Source organism: Leptodactylus fuscus, chromosome 7, assembly GCF_031893055.1.
Source record: "Leptodactylus fuscus isolate aLepFus1 chromosome 7, aLepFus1.hap2, whole genome shotgun sequence".
Taxonomy (NCBI): Eukaryota; Metazoa; Chordata; class Amphibia; order Anura; family Leptodactylidae; genus Leptodactylus; species Leptodactylus fuscus.
Window position 1 is genome coordinate 45,764,437 of NC_134271.1, and position 23,673 is coordinate 45,788,109.

The following is a 23,673-nucleotide window of genomic DNA, read 5'->3' on the forward strand; positions in this document are numbered from 1 at the left end:
TGAATAAAAAAAGCATAAGGATTCCATGAGAGAGTTTGCAATTTCTCATTGGCCATGTTGAGGACTAGCATTGCTTCTATCTGCACTGAAAAATATTTGCGCATCTGGGTGGATCAGTTGCAGTCCCATTTATCTTCAGGCATGCCCAGAGAATACATTCTAGCCTTTCATCCAGTCCTACAACAGGCTATTAATTTCTTGGCTGACTTGCTTAGGTTATTGACCTGATCTTCTGCAATGGTTAATGTGACGAGAGGAACCATTTGGTTAAGAACTTGGTCAAGGGATGCTGGTTCAAAGAGTAAGTTGTGCCAGTTTACATGTGAAGGGGATCGACTCATAGGATCAGGCCTGGACAATATGCAGGAGAAAGCCTCTGATCAGAAGGGGTTCCAGATACTAACACCAGTGGTATTCCTTTTACAATCTTAACTAAGGTCATCCAGAATAGAACAGCAGGAGAAGCTTTGACAAATCCCAACAGCAGAGAGAATTTTTGTTTATCCCTCCCTCTTCTCATTGAAAAACCAGCCAATGATGCCAGCCTCTGAGTTTGGGAGGGGGTGGGAAACTAATGAATTTCCTTTCAGTCTTTCCTTTCCTTTAAGTCTTTCAACCCCTTCATATCATACAAGAGGTTCAAAATGGAGGCAATTTGCTCTACAGCGAAGCTCCTTACCAAGAACTGTTGGATTCTCTCTCTGGATCTGACTTGTACTTACTCTTTCCTATCCATCTGGACTGTTGGCTTCTCTTGAGAAAGGCAATTGGTTGCAGCTTCATTTCCAGGCTTTTCCATTTGGCCTGTCAACTACCCCTCAAGATCTTCTTGGGAGTCCTATTAGGGCTAGTTCACACGGGGGCAAAGAGGCTGATTTTGACAGCGGATTTCACTTCAAAATCCGCCCCTTTATTAGATTTTCATGAAACAAAATCCTTTCTCTCTCCAAAAGAACAGGATGCTGATATCAAAAACTTTTTTTGTTCGATTCAATAAAGTTTAGTCAGTGAAGGGCTGACACTTCTAGGCTCCTTAACCTCCGCCATCCCTTTGGTCCTATGGGGCAAGGCCCATACAGGAATATTACAGTATGGCACAAATGTCACACCGCTATGTGAAGAGGGTAATCATTGCACAGAAGACACACAAAATTCCTTGAGCTGGTTGCAAGAAAATAAATTTATTTGAAAACCTGGAACGCTTTCTTGGCCTTTATTAAAGATAAGTGGAATCCTTTGTTTCTCTCTTCTTCCACTTTGAATCTTGAATTACTGCAGGCTGGTTTTGAAAAAGGCCTGAAGGTTCGCACAATAAAGGATCATATTGTGTCTCTTATCTTAAGTTTAAGGGAACCTCCAGACTTCAACCTCCTAGCTGTTCCACTCTCTGCCCTCAAAGACTTAAACCTGCTTTGTCTGTCCTGGTGAATCCTGGTTCATTCGAACGCTTCTGACATTTCCTTTGGACGTCTCATCTCAAGACAGCTTGACTGCTTCTCCTTCTCTTCACAGCTGGACAAGTTGGGAGATCCAAGCTTTTGTTTTGTTTTTTTTCTCATAAAGTCCCTTTTCGTATTTTTCTAAACCACCATCATTTTGTTCTTTCCTAAAGTGGTCTCAAATCCCCACTGTTTACAAGAGATTATCCTTCCTTCCTTTTTCCAGAATGTCTTGCCCGACAAGGAAAAGGCGTACCACAGTCTTGATTTTTGAAGATCAGTTTTGTCCTTCCTCCATTGCTCAGATGCATTTAGAGCCTTTGATCATTTTTTGGTTCAGTTTCTGGGAAGGATCAAGGAAGCTGGAGAAAACAAGATAATTATCACATGATGCATCAAACGGGCCATCTTGTCTTGTTGAAAGCAAGTTTCACTCTGTAGTCACAGCCTCTTAGGCGAAAAAGAGTCTCTGCTTCTGTTAAACAGATTTATCGAGCAGCCCCCCGGCTTCTGCCGACATTACAATCAGAGACTTGTCCTTTGACTGCAAAGTGTTATGTAATGTGGCCCATCCCTAACTTTATTTCTCTGTCATTCCCCCTGCTTGTGCCATTGTGGAGGTGTGGGAAGAAAGCTGAGCATTACTCTTACAGGTAGTGGAGCTTCCAGAGTTTTTCTGGTTTGTATTTTTCAGTGTGATTTCACAATTTTTTTGGTGTTTTAAAATTCAAGATTTTTTTTCTTCCTGTTACTACTGGAGGGAAAGTGAAAGCGGGCCCTCTTAAAGACTTCCTGTTGTTTCCTTCCCTGGGAGCGTCTGCAATGAAGAATAAGAAGGGCATCTTTGGAAAGTGTAGGATCTGCCCTACAAACATTAGTTTGAGCCTAGGCCTCTTTATAAATCTATCAGAAATCCCGTGCCAGAATGGAAATCTACACCAGATATGAACTTTAGTAAAGTTTTAGGACTTGTAGTAAATCAGTCAGATTTGAGACAAAATATGCCTGTTGTAGAGGGAATGATATAAACTCCAATGTGTTATTAAAAAAAAATAAAAATCAGTCTTGAAATCACTTGTGTAAGTGCTTCAAAATTATCACATAAAGTGACGCATGACAGATATGAAAAATGGAGACGTGTCCTAAAGAGTGTAAAGATCCAGATATGGGAACTTTTTTTTTTTTTTTTTTTTTTTGAGGTGGTGAACATCAACATCTATTGGAGGTTTCTAGGTGATACGTAATAAATAATATGACTGACTTAATTTGATATCTCCTATATCTCCTGAGTAGTGAACTGTTCATATATGAGGATTGGCTTATCGAAAAGTAAACTGTATGTACTGCTTGTTTGCTCAGGCTTACAATCCATTCATTGTTAAATAACCATCAGTGTCGGCCAACTCATTAACTGTGCTTTTGTTTTCTCAGGAAGCCAAGCTGGATTCCTCGTCTTCTAGAGTAAGTTTTGTCCTCTGTGCATTTGGAAGAATTTCATGAGCTTGTGGCCAGTTAACTCTAATAGTGCACAAGCAGCTAGAACAGGATTTTGTGAGCTCCTTTAAACTGGAAACAGATACTGCAGCCTTAAAGGCAACCTGTCGGCACCATTTAACTACTATAACCATTAACGAAAAATTTACCTCTTGTCCATCGCTGTCTTTATAATTTTTTTTAACACTGCTTTCATCCTTGTATTACCTATGGTTTTGTAGTAGGAAGGGCTTTAGTGAAGCTCCCACATCCCACCTCCAACTACTGCGAGTTTGACAAAGGTCCTATGTTAGTGGACCTAAAAGTCGCATATAACATAAGTCCAATTTTTGCCATACTGACTGTTAATCTCCTGTGGTTTGTACCCATCAAAATCTCTTTGATTCGGTGCTCTTCTAGACTTTTTTATGTCTGGCATTCACTCTCTCTATGTGCTATCCATCCATCCACTTCTTTGCCTCTCTATCTTTTTATTGAACTATCGACCAATTGTTCCAGCAACCTGGCTGTCTGCCCAAGTACTGATCTAGCTACCAGTTTATCTGCTAAGCTTCCCATGTATTAATCTATGCTTCTATTCTTAACTATCTATTGGCATGTCACACTACCTATGTAAATTTCTATCTATACATCTTCCAGTCTATCAATCTATAGCTACCTTCCGTCATCATCTTCATTTCCTTTTTGGTTATACGCAGTTATTTAGTGCTATATATGTATATTTAGTGTCAGGTGAGCACCAGTGACATTTTCAGAGCATCTGGTCACCTGCAGAACGTAGTGTCCGGCAACTCTTCTCCTAATTACTGAACTCCATACTCGGACACATACCTGGTTGAGCTGTGTCATTGACACATGGGCAGAGATGTGACGTACACTTGTAGTTCACTGCTCTGCTTGACTTCCATTGCACTTGAGTATGATTTCATTGGGCCAGAGCGTTAACTTTTTTGGAGCTAGGGCAATGCGTTGTAAAAGTGGGGAAAAGATGGGACATGGAGAACTTGAATTTATATGCTCTCTGTAAAAAGTGTACAGCAAAAACCTTATTGACATATTCAACGCAAGTACTTTTAGTAAGGGTGGAAGCTGTGCTCAGTCTTTAGAAAGACAGCAATTGACAAAAAGTGACATGCCCTGTCCGTTACCAATGATGGTTATAGTGGCTAAAATGTTCCCTTTTAAAGGGGTTGTCCTGCAGCTTAAAGAGGACCTTTCATGAGTTGGGGCACATGTGGTTTTATATACAGCTGGAAAGTCGACAGTGCACTGAATTCAGCGCACTGTCGGCTTTCACGATCTTTGCCCCAGGTGAAGAGCTATTTTTGCTGGTACCGTAGCTCTTCACTGTCAGAAGGGCGTTCCTGACAGTGTGTCAGGAACGTCCTTCTTCACGGCAGCACCTATAGCTCTGTACTGTGAGAGAGGGGAGGACCGTCCCCTCCCCTCCTGATAATACTAGTATACGGATGAGTACTGTGAGCAAAGGGAGGAAACGTTCCTCCCCGCTTACACAGTACAGCGCTATAGGTGCTGCTGTGAGGAAGGGGCGTTCCTGACTGACTGATTGTCAGGAACGACATTCTGACGGTGAAGAGCTACAGTACCGGTACCAATAGCTCTTAACCTGGGGCACAGATCGTGAAAGCAGACAGTGCACTGAATTCAGTGCACTGTCAGCTTTCCATCGGTATATAAAACCGCATGTGCCCCAATTCATGAAAGGTTCTCTTTAAGAAATTAAACTAAGATCAGTAAATGTTATAGCCCCCCCCCCCCTTTCTCAAGTGGTCCTTATTTTCTGTATTGGTGATGTACCATACATCTGTGTGTGTCTTACTACTGGCAGGTAGTTACATGCTGTACATGCTTTTGTATAAGTGTTGAGGTTTGCTGCAGTGGTCATTGCAGCAGGAAAATAAAGACTGTTGGGGACTAGTGAAGCACCCTTCATTGTCCTAACTGGTAATAGTTCACATTCTTTGCCTATTTTTTATTTTATTTTTTTTTTATACTCCCGGATGTCCTATTTATTATATTAAAGACAATGGTGTTTGAATTTTGTGAACCTTACATAAATTTGACTTAAATCTACATCAGATTTTCATAAGTCCTAAAAGTAGATGGAGGATCAAATCCAACAAATGAGTCAAAAATACTAGACTTCATCACTTTATTTACAGAGGAAAATGATCCAGTATTGCATATCTGGGAGTAGGAACTGTTTTATGTAAAGTGCAGAGATCTATTAATAACTGATGTTCATATGTCATATTTGTGAAATTAAATTATGGCACAAAAAAACAGAGATTTCTGAGAATTCTTGGTGTTGTAAAAGATTGTAAAGCCATCACTATAGAGTTTGGACTACATCAATCCACAGTCAGATAGTATACAAATGGAGGAAATTTGAGACCATTAGTACTCTACCCAGCAGTGGTCATCCAACAAATATCATGCCACAAACAAGATGTATAGTAGTGAGGTCACAAAGGAACCCAAGGTAAGCTTTAAAGAGGACCTTTCATCAAATTGGGCACATGCAGTTTTATATACTGCTGGAAAGCTGACAGTGCGCTGAAAGCGCACTGTCGGCTTTCCCGATCTGTGCCCGGTGTAAAGCGCTATCGGTCCCGGGACCGTAGCGCTTTAGTGTCAGAATGGCGTTTCTGACAGTTAGCCAGGAACGTCCTTCTGCCTCGCGGCGCCTATCGCGCGCTGTACTGTGGAGCGGGGAGGAACGCCCCCTCTCTCTGCTCACACAGCCCGTCCATAGACGACTATTAGCAGCAGAGGGAGGGGGCGTTCCTCCCCGCTCCACAGTACAGCGCGATAGGCGCCACGAGGCAGAAGGACGTTCCTGGCTAACTGTCAGAAACACCCTTCTGACACTAAAGCGCCACGGTCCCGGGACCGATAGCGCTTTACACCGGGCACAGATCGGGAAAGCCAACAGTGCGCTGAATTCAGTGCACTGTCAGCTTTCCAGCAGTATATAGAACTGCATGTGCCTGATTTCTCACATTAAAGTTTGTTTTCTTTGCTAAAAGTATTGATGACCTATCTTAAGGAGGGACCATCAATATCAAATCGATGAGTGTCCAATACCCAGCACTCCAATCAATTAGCTGTTCTCAGAGGCTGATACAAAGACAATGGAGCAGGAAGAGTACAGCTCCATTCTCTGTGTAGTGGCTAGGTTACTCAGTCACAACACGGAGAACAGAGCTGTTTGTTATATTTGATGAGAGTTTATTTACTATCTTTGTCTTCCTAATTACATCATGGAAGACAGACTTGCACATTCTCAGTCAGCGCCCTCTATTGGTGTGCATACTTGAGGCACTGGCATCCTAATTACTTCATGCAAGTCAGATTTGCATATTCTTCCCATGTTTCTTTGCAGTGGAGCGCTCATGGCTTAATAAGACTCCACACACGTATATGGTGCTCTCTCCCTATGGAGTGACGATATCCCCTCAACCGTGCCTAAGCCTCTCACCTCTGCCAGATCAGTCCTTTCTGTGCCAAGCTGACGAGATGCAAGTACATCGAAACAGCTGTCCTTGGCTGAGAGACTGTATCTGGTATAATCCCAACATCATTGCAAACAAAGGCCTCTGAGAACGTCGACATGATGTTAAAGGGAGCGCCCTCTATTGGATGTCTTGACTGAGACTCGGTCTTCCTAATTACATCATGGAAGATAGACTTGCACATTCTCAGTCAGCGCCCTCTATTGGTGTGCATACTTGAGACACTGGCATCCTAATTACATCATGGAAGTCAGATCTGCATATTCTTCCCATATCCCTACGTTAAAGGAGAATCTGCATTTCAGCACACAACCCTTATACCATCTGTAAAACATGGTAGTCTCAGAGTTTTGCCTGTTTTGATGCATTCGAGGCCAGGATGGTTTGCCATCATCAATGAAACAATAAATTCAGAAGTATACCAGAAAATTCTGAACTGACTTAAGACAAACCTGGGTCATGCAAAAAGACAACTACTCCAAGCAAACAACCTGTTCTACAAAAAATAGTGGAAGAAAAATAAAGTTTAACTTTTGGAATGCCCAGGTCAAAGTCCTGGCCTTAATCTAATAGGTTGTAGAAGAACCTGAAGTGAGCCTTTTGGGGAGGAAATCCATTAATATAACAGAGTTGAAGCTGTTTTGTAGGGAGGAATGGGCTAAAATTCGTTCAAGCCATTGTGCAGGGCTGAACAATGATTAGTAAGGGCTAGTTCACACGTGAACTGCCCGCGTGGGTTTTGACACTGAGAGAGACGTGGCGAGCCGCGTCTCTCACTGGTCAAAACCCACCTGCTGCGACTATCGCAGTTGCGGCTTTCCCCTCCGCTGTCGGCTCAAATGAATGAGCCGACATAGGAGGGTGCTGCCGGGCGGCTTCTGCCTGAAGAAAGGACATGTCGCTTCTTTTTTCCACTAGCAGCAGCCCGCCGCTAGCGGAGAAAAGAATCCTGGCGGTCTGCATAGACCACCATTGTAAGGGAAGGTTTTTGACGCGAAATCCGCTGTCAAAAACCTCCCCTGTGCTCATGTGTGAACGAGCCCTAATGGTTTGATCCCTGATGGCTAATCTATGACCCGCTTGTACAGGTGGCACGCTGGGACATTTTTGCTGACACGCAGCAAACTGACGGCATCCGGAGTTGGGGCCACTCCTGCTGAGAGGTCTGCCCATCTTGCCTACTCCGTTAGTGGAGTTGGTGTTGGGGTTAGGCAGTGAAGCCAGAGCTCCCACCCCCACTAAATTTATTACAATCTTGCACCCAGAAATCTGGGAACACTAGATCTGTGTCTCATAGTTTCCTTGTCTGTGGCAGACTGCTAGACCAAGATCCATTCCAGTGACTTCAGGGGTATAGGAGAGCCATCTCAGGCGTGTGTGCTCCTTACACCCCATCCATTATCTTAAAGCAGCTACCAGAATGTCATCCTGCTGCCAGTGTACCCCAACACAGTTACCGCTCAGCAATAGTGGGGCAAGAGAAAAGCCCATCTGAGACATTAACTTTGCCAAGACCTCACTGGTCTTGGAAGTGTACGAAACACCAACCTTCAATTGAAGATTTAGCAAATGAGATTCAGCAACTAAAAATTCACTAAGCGGTAAGGTAAAGAATTATTTGTTTTTGCTCTATTAATAAATACAGTATACATATATTAAAAATATAACTTTTCGTTATTAGAGCTACAAATATCACAAAATTATGGATTTTTCTTGAAGTGACCGATCACCTGAATTATGCTTGTTTTTTTCTTACAAATTTAGACACACTGAGCGGAAAAGGTTGGCCATCACTGGGTTAGATGCACAAGTCATACCAGATACTGAAAGCAAAGATCCGCATCCGTCTGCCATTCACAGGTGTGTGATGTTGGATCACAATCTTCTATAAAAAAAAAAAAAAAAAAAAAGACCGGTTCTGATATTTTTGGCACTTTTGCATAATATGGCTCTCATTATCTACTTGTGTGAAAATCTGATGGAGTTTTAGGTCAAAATTATGCAGAAATATAAGAAATTCTGAAGTGTTCACAAGCTTTCAAGCACCGCTGTATAGGTCATCTATTACCATTTTTACCACTAAATAAAAGAACTGAACCCTTGTATAGTTTTTATATTGAAATATTACAGATTGTGCTTTATCTATGGATGTTTTTAACATTTATTCTTTCATTTTTAGCATTAATCCCTACAAGCCGAGCCAGAAAGCCACATTCTCAGAACAGTATAGTAGAGACTTAGAAGAACAGAACAGGTAATAGTTTTATGCTGTCAGCATACTGGTATATGTTCAGATTTTGGGAAATTCAGATTACGCAATCCGTCATGAAGTTTATAATGTGTAAATTTTCAGTTACATGGGATTTAGAAAAGCACATGCTCTTACGTTGTTCTGGAAATCTTTGTGTCGAGTGTGTCTCCAAATGAGCGAAACTGTATTGACTACACTCTCTAATGCAGTTAAACACACAGCCCCAAAATCGAACGTATAATCAGACATGCCAAAAAGACACACTTTGGTATACCACCCTTTAAGGAATTGTACCAAAATGAAAAAAGAGAGGATTAGCATTTTTCACTTATCCGCTACAATGCTTGAGGTTCCAGTTGTCAGATCCCATCTATCACTGGAAGGAGGGACCCCTGTTCCTTGGCCACAAGACAATGGCTAGGATGACTCTCGATGGAGCTGTAATCGAGCTGGGCACTCCATTATAATCCTTTCCCTGGTATATGGCCGAGCAGGGTTCTAGGCTACTTTTATCAATGCCATAGGCTGTGAATGGATCAGCAAGGTGCATGTTCATCTGTCACTCCTTACTTACTTAGTCCTCCTAACTGTTCTGGTGATCGTTGGAGAACTCAGAATACCTACCCATCTAGCAGTGAAAAAAGTTCTGTAAAACTGAATACTCCTTTAAGAACCGAGTATCTGACTTTGATCCTATGCAGTCTGGGTTCATGTAATATTTAACTTTACCCAATAAGGGCTTGTTCACATCTGCGCCCGGGAGTCCGTTTTGCAGGTTTCCGTTTCCTGCACAAAACAGAGCAGGGTACGGAAAGCTGCAGGACTCTTTCAAATCCATTCATTTGAATGGGTTTGAAAGGTGTCCGGCCGTGGGCGTTTTATGCTCTCCGCGGCGAAACTGTTTATTTTTTAAACGGACACAGAGTCGGACATGCAGTACTCTGTGTCCGGTTTAAAAAAAAAAAAAAAAAAAAAAAAAACGGTTTTGCCGCGAAGCTCATAAAACGCTCACTGGCGCTCACGGCCAGACTCAGCATGAAAGGATGCGGAAAGGAAACCTGAGAACGGACTGCCGAACGCTGGTGTGAACCCAGCATAAGACTATTATTTCTTATAATATATTTTTTTTTATCCTGTGAAGTTGTGGCTTTGCAAATCATACGGCATTTGTTAGCCATACATATTTATAATGTCGCCTAAACCAGTTAATCCTCGAACTGTAAGGGAGTCTCCCAGCTCTCCACCGCTCCATCAAGCATGTTGCCTTTAAAGTTTTGTCTTATTCCACTTATCCCTTTCAGAAAAAAGGAAATACAAGCAGCCACATCAGGTTGTTCCACAGTTACATGATATATTAGTCCTTCTCATACATTGGCCAGATATTGCCATCAAAAAGTTCTGGGAGATCGGGAATGATCTTGGATTATAGATGAGTTTTTGTATGTAAACATGTAAACCATTGTATTCTGCTATGCTAAGATCACATGAGCGTGCTATTTTCAGTTCATTTACATTATATTTGTTCATGTTGTTTTAAATGTAAGAAGTTGTAAGTAATTCATTTCTTTATCTGATGCATTGTGTTTCAACAGCTTTGAGGAACTGTTTGGGAAAAAACATAACTTTACTTCTGCAACAGAGGAATACTGTGAGAGATATCAATACTCACAGAACAGTAAGTCAGGGGACGTTTATTACCAATACTATCGGGGCAGTTTTACATTAGACAGAACAAGTCTGCAGTGGTTCTAAAATAAGAAAGTACTGAAAGGGGTATTTCGGCCCCAACTGGATAGGACTTATCCACAGGATAGGTCATCAGTATGTTATCTGTGGGAGTCCGAACCCTGGACTCCGCTCAAGATCAGCTAGAACAGCAGTGGACAGGAGTAGAAAAATGGACACCATGTGATCTGTTCCAGGATGGACATGATCTGAGCTTGAGGGAGCACCCATATATTTTTTTATTTTTTTAAACTAAAAGAAAAGGTTGACCTTGCAGGATTTTTTTTTTTTTTAGCCGGCATTTTCCAACAATCACTGCTATAGAATCTTTGAATGGAGACTCCAATGCAGATGTGATCCCAGTCTGAGAATTTGGAGTTTGTACACATTATTGCTGGTAAAGCATGGCACCCAGATCAGGACCTTCTGCTAGTACATAGAAGCAGCCACCATGGGGTGTAGCGAGAATCTGTGCTCCTGTGTTTACAGAACATCATAGTAACCAGTGTCCACCTGTTCTGGATCTGAGCTCAGAAAAATTCATGCAACATGAATAAATGTTCGTCATTTTGTTTTCAGTATTGTCAGGCACTGGTTCTGAAGAGCTGCAGTTGTAATACCAGAGAGGTTTCTCATTCAAACTGTTCTTTAATCATAGACACCCAGTACAACTCCGATGATCGCAGAGAGAAGCTTTATCTGAAGTTTTATCAGCAGATACAAGATGAATTCCACAAAGAGAGACCATCTGACTGTGTGATTGTTGCTATCAGCAAGGATCAGATGTAAGTCTATTGAAGTATAGGGTGTTCTTAGGTAGAGGCAGGGGATTTCAAGAATATGGCAAGCTTGATTTGCCATGGTAGGTTAGCTATTTATAAGAACACGGATGGTCTGCCTTTTGCTGCATAAGGTAAGATATTTCTTGGATATATGTAGCATTTCTTGGATATATATGGGAATAATATCTCCTCTATTAAGGTGTCTAGGATGAGCTTTGACATTTAATTTCACTTCATTAGACTACTTCTGTAGTTGTCAGGGCATCGTGCACTGCAGTATATGGGGGGGGGGGGGAAAGGGATCAAAACACTGAGGAAGGTTATGATAGAGGGGGGAAAAAGTGTGATTTATACTTCTTTGAAGATTACATTCACATTATTATAAAGCTAAAGAGGTGACTATGACCATAAGTAGATTTAGATTTGCAGAAAATTACCAATAGATGCCAATGGAAAGGACCATGAATGCAGGAACTTGCTATTCTCTGTAACCTGGCCATGATATCCTTGTGGCCAGTTTATCATCTTGTGAACACACTGTCCCTCCCTGATCTAACAATAATAACAAAATCATGGCTGGTTTTCTGACAAGTGCCAGACCATAGAAATTTTCTACATTCATGATTGTGTCCATTGGTAACCGATAAACAACAGACTGTGACTATCACGGCAAATCTTTTGAACTCCTAAAATTCAGAATTATTTGCAAAATTATTTTTCACTTGTGTATGAATCTAAATATGGCTAGGTTTGTGGAAAAGCTCCTTTAACATAACTCTAAATAATGTTCCCAAAGCTGAGTGCATCTGTTATGTAAATGCCTGAATACTTCAAGAAATAACAATTCTGGAGTTGTTTTCTTACTGCCCTGTGTTGTAATATTACTATTCCTCCTGGAAATGTATGAATACATAGACAGCAGGGTGTTACTGTTCCCATAGTTAATAAGGCATGTGCCTGTGAATAAATGGACAGTAGGTTGTGACAATTGTAATTGTTAATACAGCATGTGCCTTCACACCTTTACATTGTCCAGTGAGTGATAAGTGTCTACTAAACCTTATTAACAAGGGAAATGGTAGTGCTCAGTTGTTAATAGATTCATTAAAGGAGTTGTATAGGATTACATTGGCCAGATAAGGAAAGTATAAAGTGACATCATAACCCTTGTTCTCATTTAAAAGGACCTTTGCTTGTAGCATTGCCATGTGACCAATTGATAAGTCACTTTCTGAGATAAAGATTGCAGCCATATTTTCTAATCCTGCACTACTTCTTTAAATATAAAATAACATTTGTGAACAGCAGCTTGCCACCTTGCTTCTGTCTCCAGATAGAAAAATATTTAAAATAATTTTGCACAGAGTAATGCTAGGTTCACACCTGCGTTCATCTGTCCGTTCTGAGCTTTCCGTCTTCTGCATGCCAGAAGACGGAAAGCTCAGACCGGGTCCGGCCGTGAGCAGCGGTGAGCATTTTAGGCTCTCCGCCGCGAAACCGGATTTTTAAAGTACTGCATGTCCGACTCTGTGTCCGGATTATAAAACCCGGTTTCGCGGCGGAGAGCCTAAAATGCTCACCGCCGCTCACGGCCGGACATCTTTCTCACCCATTCAAATGAATGGGTGAGAGACTCCTGCAGGTTTCCGTCTCCTGCCTCTGTTTTAGGCAGGAAACCTGAACTACGGAGTGGACAACGCTGATGTGAACGAGCCCTAAAATGAATTAAAAAATAAGTGGATGCTTCTAAAAGGTAATAGCAATTTATTTAAAAAAATTGTGCAAATATTATCATAATGTTGAGCTTAATGCATGAATAATAAAATGTGTAAGCTCAAAACATGTGCTAAAGGGATGCTTAAAGGGGCTCTATCAGAAAAATTATGCTGCATGAGCCCCACATATATCTGAATAGCCTTTAAAAAGGCTATTCAGGCACTGCTAATTTTATTTTAACCCAACCCTCCCCCACCCCCGTCTTAAACTAATACCCTAAAAACCAGCGGAAGGCGGGACTGAAGATGACGTCGACCAGTGCATGAATCGCCCAGCGTGCACAGTAAGTCTAATTTGCATATTGTTTTTTAGGGTATTGGCTTAAAACGGGGGGGGGGGAGGTGTTTAAAATGCCATTAGCGGTGCCTGAATTGTGTGTGTGTGTGTGTATATGTGTATATATATATATATATATATATATATATATATATATATATATATATATATATATATATATATATATATATATATATATAATATATATAAATTTCTTTTTTTTTCTTTTTTTTTTTAAGAGGTTTTCCCATCATCTGTTTCAGCAGCTTTGCCTGCTGTCTCTTCTTTTCACTTCCTGTATTCTTCAGCAAGCTGGGTGGGTGACTGTTTGATGAACAGGACATTATGAAGTATCTAATATAAATGCAGATCAAATAATTTGCACAGTAGTACAATGTATTGCATTACACAGATTTGTATATAACACTTAACATGGATTCTGTTCTCTGCAGAAGCATGGTATCTTTGTGTTTACGTAGAGAGATAATTCACTGCCCAAGTCTTTATCAGCAAAGTGCAATTAACAGAACTGATTGTCCTGGTGACAGAGCTGCATATAACAGTGAGAGCACTCGGCGTCACCAGAGAGCAATGGCTCATATCATACATCCTGCTTATCAGATAGGTTGTGCGTGGAAATGACAGCAAAAAATGCCTTGGATTTTCTGCCGTGGTTTCCACATTCAAATATTCAATCTCAACCTAAAAAGGTGTATTGTCTTTTAATCCTTTCTCTCCAACTTGTGTACATTCAGAACACATGTATATAAGTGACTTAGTAATTTTTAAATACAATACCTCACTCCTCTTCCTCTGCACTTCAGTTTAACTATATAAGAGCCTGTTCATACGACCCACTTCATTGGCTGTGTGGTACCCCATGATCTTTGATAAAAAGATCGTGCACCATTTTTTTCATGGATCGGTCAGACCGGATTCGCCCATTGCAGTAAATGGTTCAGTGAGAAAACTGGTTGCACACTGATCTGTGTGGATCTTGTGTGAATAGAGTTTGAGTCAAGAGTTCCTGTTTATGTTCCATAAAATCCTCATACTGCCTGGTCAGCTTACATACAGATCTCAGGACAGTAAGGAATACATATCGATTGATAAGTAAGACATTAACCATCATATCGCATCAATAAGACTATGATTTTGTGAAAAAAAACATGTCCTGTTACATATGAAATGTTTCTTTTGTATTGTATTTAGGAAACAAGGGATCATAAATTGAATATAACTGCTAATGGTTGGTGATCAAAAACAATTTTAATGTTTTTAATATTTCACTTCATAAATGGAGTTCCCAGATACCTTCCACAACATGAACATAAAAACCCATTTTGAATTATAAATCATGGTAGAGTCGTGTGTTTTCATAAGATGAACAATGGATTCACCAAACAGTAGTAAAATACCGGCAAAACCTGTAAAGACATTTCTAGACATTATCAAACCCATCACAGGTTTAAAGGGAAATGTTATTTCTTTGTTTATCTCAAAGATGTCTTCAAGCATGCTAATTCAGTAATTTACAGTAACCTTACTATATGGTGGTTAAAGGGGATGTCTTATGATGAGCGACCCCTGCCCATTTTAGGGTGGGATGTTCAACCCTCTACGAGCCTGAATGGATAGAGACTATTTAAGAGCAGCTCCCATTCTGGTGGACTTCTGGACCATTCATACAGTACATGGTCAGACATTCGTTTGAAGAAGTTATCCGGACTCCTAAAACTGTTAATCTGTCTTTAGGACAGGCCATGAATATAGTATTGGTGGGGGTCAGGTTATCCCAATTGATAAGCTTTTTGAAGGGGCTGTAATGAGTACTGCAACCTTTTCCTTGTGTGTGTAGACACTGGTTCGTGGACAGGTGTTTGGTGGCGATGCCCTATGGGAATGCCATCAATTTTAAAAGGCTCTTTAATGGTCAGCATGTATTACAAGGTGTATTGTGAAATCTGTGCCCAGATGATCTCTGTTAACTTATTAAATGGGGTTTGTCACCAGGGTAAGGCATATTAACTCAGATAGGCTCTCCTGAATGTAAAGCTGTTTTCCCCTGTGAAAGGTTGTGCATACACTACTGAGATACTTACTTATTTATTTCACAATATTAAAATGAGTTTTCTGGAGCACTGAGTGCGGTACTATTGATCCAACCTGCCTTGCCCCACTGCTCTAATTCACTGGTGAATGCAAGAACAGCAGACCAGGTGAGATTTCAGCGTAACTCCTTGGCACTGTCACTTAAAGGAGGAGGAGGGTGGTGTATATTGGAGCAGTGTGGGGTATAGCAGTTTTGAGCAATGGAGCCACCCTCCTTGCTCCAGATTGTTTATTTGCCTATTGTGAAATAAATTAATATCCAAGCAACAGAGGCATGAAGTTTAATGGAGGAAAAAGTGTTACATTCAGATGAGCCTAACCTGTCTTACTATGTAGCTGGTTTAATATGCTTCACCCTGGACACAGACTCCCATTGAGAGTTGCAGTCCTGGAAGCATTTGCTACCCATAGGGAAGAAGAGGGAGAGGGGAACACGTTGGGTTAAGGTTTAGGGTTCCCATGAGAGAGTGATAATTTGTTGTATATAGTGTAATGTTGAATGGAAAAGGACTTCAGAATTCTCCTATAATAGTTTTTTTTTCTCATCATTAATAACACTTTTGTTTTTCTACTAAATTCCTTTAAGCATGGCTATGCTACCGACACATAGTACAAACACAAAAGAACCATTTAAAACCATGTTTTCACTGTAATAGATGACACCGTTTATATTATTGGGTTGCACACACTAAAAATATGCAATGATAACAGAACACATTGAACAATATCCCTTTGTCCTAGTAGGACAGATAACATACACTGGTCTCACTGCTTAAAACATATCGTCTGTCTTTTGCCAATAACAATCATTTTCTCTTTTTAAAGGGAGTACGCCACTGCCATAGGCCATCGATTACAGGATCATGGCCTTGTGGTGGAGATGATATACTTGACATCAGAGTCTGGTCTCACACGCGCCCTCCAGGAGGTTAAAAATGATGGCTCCCCGTTTTGCATACTAGTTGAACAGTCAAATGTAGCTCTCTCCTCTTGCACTGCAATCATTCTTCATGACTCTATCAAAAGTAAGTGTAGTTATACATAAAGACTATTCCACACTCCACAAAAACGTCCGCACTGTTCAGTTCACAGCACAAAAGCCTAACCCACCCAAGGAAGCGTACATAAGACGACTGGTCTTTAACAGTCCAGCTGTATGATTCACTGACATGATCTGGAAAAACAGTAATTGTACGTCCCTAAATGCTATGGGCTCATTATACTTAATTTAGGTTTTAAAAAAAATCCTTTAGCCAGTTTTATATTGTACCTTGCATGTTTTCTCAAATATCGCTGACTACTCTGTTCCATTCAGCTAGAAATGTGACAGAGTGCTGGTCTAATGGCTTATCTGTCTGTAGCCGTCATCTCTGCTCCCCCGAGAGCTCAAAAACACTCAATAAAGGGGTTGGCCACTTTCAGACCAATATTGAGAAACAAATGTTATTGTTTGTACAATAAAAAGATATACATTTTTCCAATATACTTTCTGTATCTATTCCTTACGGTTTTCTAGATCTCGGCTTGCTGTCATTCATTCTGTTACTTCTAGGGGATAAAAGTCTGACCAGGGTCATGTGATGTACAGTCCATGGTCATGTGATGAGCACACAGGTACACAGCTGATTACCAGGCTGATGTCTGATTACTGTGCTGTGACTATAACGAGCGGCACCTGTGTGCTCATCACATGACCATGGACCGTAAATCACATGACCATGGACTTTAAAGAGGACCTTTCATCAGATCGGGCACATGCAGTTTTATATACTTCCCGATCTGTGCCCGGTGTAAAGCGCTATCGGTCCCAGTACCGTAGGGCTTTACAGTCAGAAGGGCGTTTCTGACACTTAGCCAGGGACGCCCTTCTGCCCAGCAGCGCCTATCGCGCTGTGCTCTAAGACTGGGGAGGAACTCCCCCCTCCCCTCCTGATAATACTCATCTATGGACGAGCACTGTGAGCAGAGGGAGGGGGCGTTCCTCCCCACTCACACTCTACAGCGCGATAGGTGCTGCTGGGCAGAAGGGCGTCCCTGGCTAAGTGTCAGAAACGCCCTTCTGACTGTAAAGCCCTACGGTACTGGGACCGATAGCGCTTTATACCGGGCACAGATGGGGAAAGCCGGCAGTGCGCTGATTTCAGCGCACTGTCAGCTTTCCAGCAGTATATGGAACTGCCTGTGCCCAATCTGATGAAAGGTCCTCTTTAAATCACATGACCATGGACTGTATATCATATGACCATGGTCAGACTTTTATCTACGAGTATTAAGCAGAATGAATGACAACAAGCTGAGATCTAGAAAACTGTGAGGAATTGATACAGAAACTATATTGGGAAATTGTATAGATTTTTATTGTACAAACAACATTTGTCTCTCAATATTGGTCTGAAAGTGGCCGACCCCTTTAATGCTAAGTTTATATTACATTCATCCCAAAATTCTGCTTAAATGAGTGTTCGTAAGGTCTCGGGAAGTAAGGCCTATAGAAGGCTGTGAGACCAGCAAAATAAAAAAAAAAAATGTTGGGTGTCTTTACCGTATGGTACTATGCCCCTTATGATACATGTGAATAAGCAGCTGGTGTGTTAAAGAGAGCTTTTTTATTTTCAAAACCTACAATGTGACATCTCTAGCTTACTACCCATCCCTAGAATAAAATGCCATCCTCCCTCTCACGTACAGTTGTTGCTGTATAATTTTGGGCACTACTAAACATTCCTTTTAATATTGCCTGTCTCAAAAACATGTCACCATAGTATCTGAAATTATTTTCATCAATCTCGTAAAAAATTAATTCTTAACGAAATACTGGTTTCATATTTTAAAAAATGTGGACTCTTAACTTCCTTCCTCCAAGTACAAAGTCTTGGCAGTGCTGCTTTCTGGATTTCTATGAAGTAATTTACCTTCACTAGATATAAAAAAAAATCTTGACCCTTTTTAAATACACGTGTATACCTTTTACCTCTCACTTTATTGCGTCAACACATTGAACACATGATTTTTAATGCTTTTAAAAGATGTAAACTCCCGACTGACACAATAAGTTATGTCTCTCCTCTGTAGTACACCGTAATATGCCCATGGAGGATGCCCTGGCTCTGGTAGTTAAGGCATTTGGGAAAATTTTTGGCGAGCGTGAACAGCAGGAGCGTAATGAGATTTCACACAAAGCGGCTGATCTGGCGGATGACTACCTGGAGAGGGAACTCTATCAATCTTACAATGTCCCTCTGGACATTAGACACCTTCTCTTCCTCTTAAGCGATGGCAAATATTTATATTCTGAAGAGCTGAACGCAATCAGTGACTATCTGAAGACCAGGATAACTGAGCTGGAAGGTATACTCAATGTTTGCCATCTTGACCCCACCACATGTACACACTCAATCCCCACTCCCCCCTGCTTAACACCAACACTGGGACCACATTCGTTTTCTAAAAGCTCACTTGTGTCCTACCAAATCACTTGTCAAAAGTTTGAGCAACTTTGTGCTTCGTTTTTCCGTGTCCTCTGATTCGCCCTTATGTAACCTAGATATAAATTTGTGGAATTGAAATGTATTTGATTTGGTTCAGATGCATACGTGAAATACAATCCCGTGCTCTTGTACTCTTCCTATCATTTCTTAAAAAAAATAATTGCTCTGTAGAAATAACTGATAATAAAAACCCTAAAAATCATGCACTAAAATGGTATAAGCCAGAACAGCTGAAATCGTGCAGTAACACCAACTTGTTTCCAATACAGTCATTAAAATGTACGTCATGGGTGTCTGTCATTTGCTCTACCATGCGGTACATTTTTGTCATCTCGCATCTGCTATCGGTGCACCTGTAGGATCAGCAGCAGGAGCGGGGCTGTAATACAGGGCCCTACGACTTCCATTACTGCACTTTCAGAACAAAGGTCCCTAGGGCTGTCATGTGTGCCAATTTCTAACCACAGGCCTAAAATGCAGTGTAATAAAATACAATAGCAATACAGTATTCAGGCAGAAATGTGGCATGTTCTTTCAAATAAAATAAAATGTCATGTTAATGTCCCACTATGAAACAACAAAATGCTAAGTAATTGCAAATAAAAAATTTTGCACAAAAATATTTTAAAATATAAACACACATTTTTAAAATATAATTTATTTGATTTAATGAAATACATATGACCCCCCCCCCCCGCCCAAAACAAAAAATTTTATGCTAGTGTGTGTGTGACAACCTATATTAATTTACAGCTTCATATCACACAATTACACTTCATCTTCACATTAATTAAAAATACAAGTCACTGTTACTCAGTGTAAGTTGTTATATTCCCCGCCGATTAAAGTGAACCCTGTGGATTTATCATTGAATAAAAGATACTAAAACCAAAAATGATACTGGATCAAAAAAGCACATTGGTTATTCTGTCTGGACATAGGATTGTATATACAATTGCCTTTCATCTTCCCAATATGGATAAAATAATAATAATAAAAAACACCTAAACGTTACAATAAAATTTAAATTTTGGTTAGAATATTATTACTTTTTGCATTTGTGGTGGGGTTTTTTCCCCTTCGAAGTTTTGTGATTTGGTCATATGATTGTAGATGCATCTGAAATTAATTTTCTGGTCCACAATAACCTTGCTTTAACCTTTTGTGACGAGTCACACTTTTTTTTTCCTCTGCTTAATATAATTAATCTCTAGGTTATGAAGAAGCAGATACCACTGAACAGGCAAAAGCCTCGTATGAAAGTCACTCCAGCACTAAAACCCATCTCCTGGAGAAGCCACCTCCTCTCCTTCCCACTCCTGCCAGGAATTCCTACATAGCACAGCCTAAACCTTCTTTGCTCGGTGACAGACCTTCAGGCGCTGGGCTCCTTCCAACACCAGGTTAGCAGAGCCTCTGTCTTGCACTTTTTACAATTTTTTTTTAAAATCAAAATAAGGGTATGAATGGGGCTACACGGTGACTTAGTGGTTAGCACTGTAGCCTTGCAGAACTGGAATCCTGGGTTCGAATCCTGCCAAGGGCAAAAAACCATCTGCAAGAGGTTTGTATGTTCTCCCCATGTTTGCGTGGATTTCCATCCCTTATTCCAAAGACATACTGATAGGGAAAAATGTACATTGTGAGGACTCACAATCTACATTAAAAATAAGGGCATGAAGAAATTGCTTCCAATGTGAACACATGTTAAAGTAACATGTGTTAGTGTAAATCATGCAAGTTCCTTAGGTGCTTTTTACACTACTGCATGTTACTGACATGTACAGAAGTTGTTAAAAGAAGCAATCACAGAATAACGATACCAAGGCAAATCCGAAATACAGAAAGGAAAAATTGTATAATAATAATATCAATGGAATCAATAAAAAACAAAACTGTAGCGCTAAGTCTGGGTATTTTCATTCATTTAGATGCACAGAGGCCCCTAATTTTGTAGAGTTGTCTTCCAAATGGTCCACTAACATAATGCAGGGAATAAATCTGTTTTAGTTTTGCCCTTGTATAGTTATTCTGTGATAGTTGTTGTTGGCATATATTGACTCCCTGTTATTAGTTTCCTTAAAACCACTTCCCCCCGTGACTGACATTAGCTTTTGCTGCCCATCTCTTTTCTATATCTACATGTCACAGACACAGGGCTTTAACTGTTTAAAACAAAACTGGGTTTTCCAGGTTAGAAAGTTCCTTTTCATACACTCTTATTAGGGAACTCTTATTTATCAGCACTGGGTCCGGTTTTCATGACATTGATAAGTTTGTCACTGGGGATCTGTCATGTCCTGCAGTTCACACTGTACATACAGTCCTATTATTATTATTGTTGTTTATTTATATAGCACCATTAATTCCATGGTGCTTTACATTTGGGGGTTACATACAGTACACAAAATATACAGGTAGATATAAAACTAACAGTGACCGACTGGCACAGTGGGGAAGAGGGCCCTGCCCGCGAGGGCTTATAGTCTATGAGGGAAGGAGATAGACAGAAGGAGAGGGGGAGACTGTTCAGATGGCAGTGCGGTGATAGTGTTACTGGAGGTTGTAGGCCTTCCTGAATAGGTGAGTCTTCAGGGTCTTCTTAAAGCCTATCTGTGGACAGCATAGTATAGACAGTATCTAATTTTTTTTACATATGTTTAGCAGCAAAAAACAGACTGGCATTTATTTATGTTGATTTAGTATTTTTAATAGTAATAAAATAGGATTAGAAACTTGAAATCCAATTGCCAACTATGTGGGTACGATGGGGAGTGAATTTATGCTCTAGTAGGGAGCTTTATATTTTGTGGGATGGCATTGTGGGAGAGAATTATACTAGCTGGGGGCATTGGGGAGAGCATTATACTATGTGTGTGGAGGACACTTGGTAGACATGCACTGCAGCACTTAAAGTCCAACTACCCAATCCTTTGCTTCCCCAACATCTGCCATCTGTGGAGTTGGGAGGTTCCCATACGCACTATATGGTCTGTGGGAACTGGCAAAATCAGTGGGTTCAGCCGATAATACCTCTTGCATGTGGCCAGCTTTAGTAAATGTGCCTGTTCTCCTCTGTGTCATATAAAGGCTACTAGACTGCATATGCAGTGTCCTACATCTTAAAACTGCACTTAAGCCATTCACTGTTAGTATTGCCAGTCATGCTCTTTACCATATAGTATGTAATGTATATTTACCTTGCACATATATCAGAAATCTATTACATTGTGCGCTGGACATGACTAGTCTCGGCATATTAATCAAGCTTTAGTAAGTGGGGTAAGCATGGACTCTCCCAGAGTATCTCCAAGGAGCGTGTATGTAACCATGGTTTAGTTGGAGAGGAGTGAATATCATCTGAAAGATTCTCCTTATATAACTGCAGTGGCCATGATATGGTAGAAAATTTTTTGTGCGCGATTAAATCTAATATTCACCTTTTAAGGGAGAAAGTTGTAATATTTGTGCTTGGCATCTGTTTCTGCCAGATGTTGGTAATCCTCAGTAGCCACAAGCGGCAGGGTTTTAGCATTGTTCAGGAGCACATGTAATTACTGATACTCTCTTACTGATCTAGCCATGTTCAAACACAATAATGGCTAACATCTGCCCCACCATCGCACGTAGAATGAGAGCAGTGTCGACATGATGGTCTCAGCTGACTGCCTTAGGCAGGCAGCAAGTGTTCTTGGGAAAATATGGAGCAATAAAGGGCTTTCCAGTGGTTAAAACATACTACAGAATTATTATTTTTAGTGCACTATTAATTCCATGGAACTGTATATTTGAAGTAGGGGTTTCCATAGTACAAATACCATAATAGACTGACCGTGATTGATGGCATGAAAGCCATATATAAATTAGAGGTCCTCACGCTGGTCTTGTTCTGACGTTACCCAGGTCCATGCTAGGCTATCCATCTTGATGTTTCCTAACACAAGAAATTCCTAGAAATGCCCATTCCGCCAGTCCCTGCTCTGTGCTGACCCGCATCAACTAATGAATGGCAAAATGGCTAAGTGGATATCTCCTGGCACTTCCTTCATGTGTTGAGACATCAAGAGACAAAGAACAGGGACCCAGGCAGCGTTGGATGCAGACCAGCAGGGGAATTGGTGATGATTAGTGCCATTTTCCATATTAGAAGAACGGTGATGACAATGAATGGCCTTGAGTAGGTAACAGGTGTTATACGGGCTGGACGTAGGTTTTCCCACCTGCACTTTACCATCTGAGGGAATAGCAGATATAGAAAAATAGGAACCATCACTATCCCTATTATACCCTACTAGAGGTGCCCTAATAATCGTTAAATTATCATCGGAGTTCCTTTTGTGTTGCATTCACAGTGCGATAGGCTTAATGCTCTTCGAGGTAATGGGAACGACATCTTAGTTTATTGATATGATTTCAAGAGGATCCACAGAGGAATGGCAGTACAAAGAATTCCAATATAACTTGTTTAGAATTATTTTGTAATGCATACAAGTATTTACGAAGCGACATCTCTAGAGAGCCAGCACTTCATGTTTAGCATTGGTATCTGAATCCTATTCATTACTTCAAATGTTTCTCTTCAGGATTTAAGAAGACAGATCACACAGAAGATGGCGTCAGTGCTGTGTATGAAGCGAACATGCCGACAGTGGGGTCTCCTGATGCACTGGCCAAGCCTCCACCTCTCCTCCCTACTCCAGGCAGATCTCCACTAATCGCAATGGGGAAGCCCCCTCTCCTGCGTGACAGACCCTCTACTGGACTTCTCCCTACACCAGGTGGATATTGGTTTTT

At 40.8% G+C, this 23,673-nt stretch overlaps 1 protein-coding gene across 1 annotated transcript in view; it reads left to right on the forward strand.

Moving 5' to 3' along the window:
- The window catches only part of LOC142213487 (uncharacterized), a 53,193-nt gene that overhangs the window by 23,840 nt on the left and 5,680 nt on the right, over window positions 1-23,673 (forward strand). Inside the window, exons 3-10 of the mRNA XM_075281838.1 lie at window positions 2,871-2,900; window positions 8,649-8,723; window positions 10,313-10,395; window positions 11,104-11,230; window positions 16,217-16,416; window positions 18,464-18,739; window positions 20,094-20,282; window positions 23,463-23,657. Coding sequence (XP_075137939.1) covers window positions 2,871-2,900; window positions 8,649-8,723; window positions 10,313-10,395; window positions 11,104-11,230; window positions 16,217-16,416; window positions 18,464-18,739; window positions 20,094-20,282; window positions 23,463-23,657 — 1,175 coding nt within the window. The remainder of the gene's footprint in view (window positions 1-2,870; window positions 2,901-8,648; window positions 8,724-10,312; window positions 10,396-11,103; window positions 11,231-16,216; window positions 16,417-18,463; window positions 18,740-20,093; window positions 20,283-23,462; window positions 23,658-23,673) is intronic.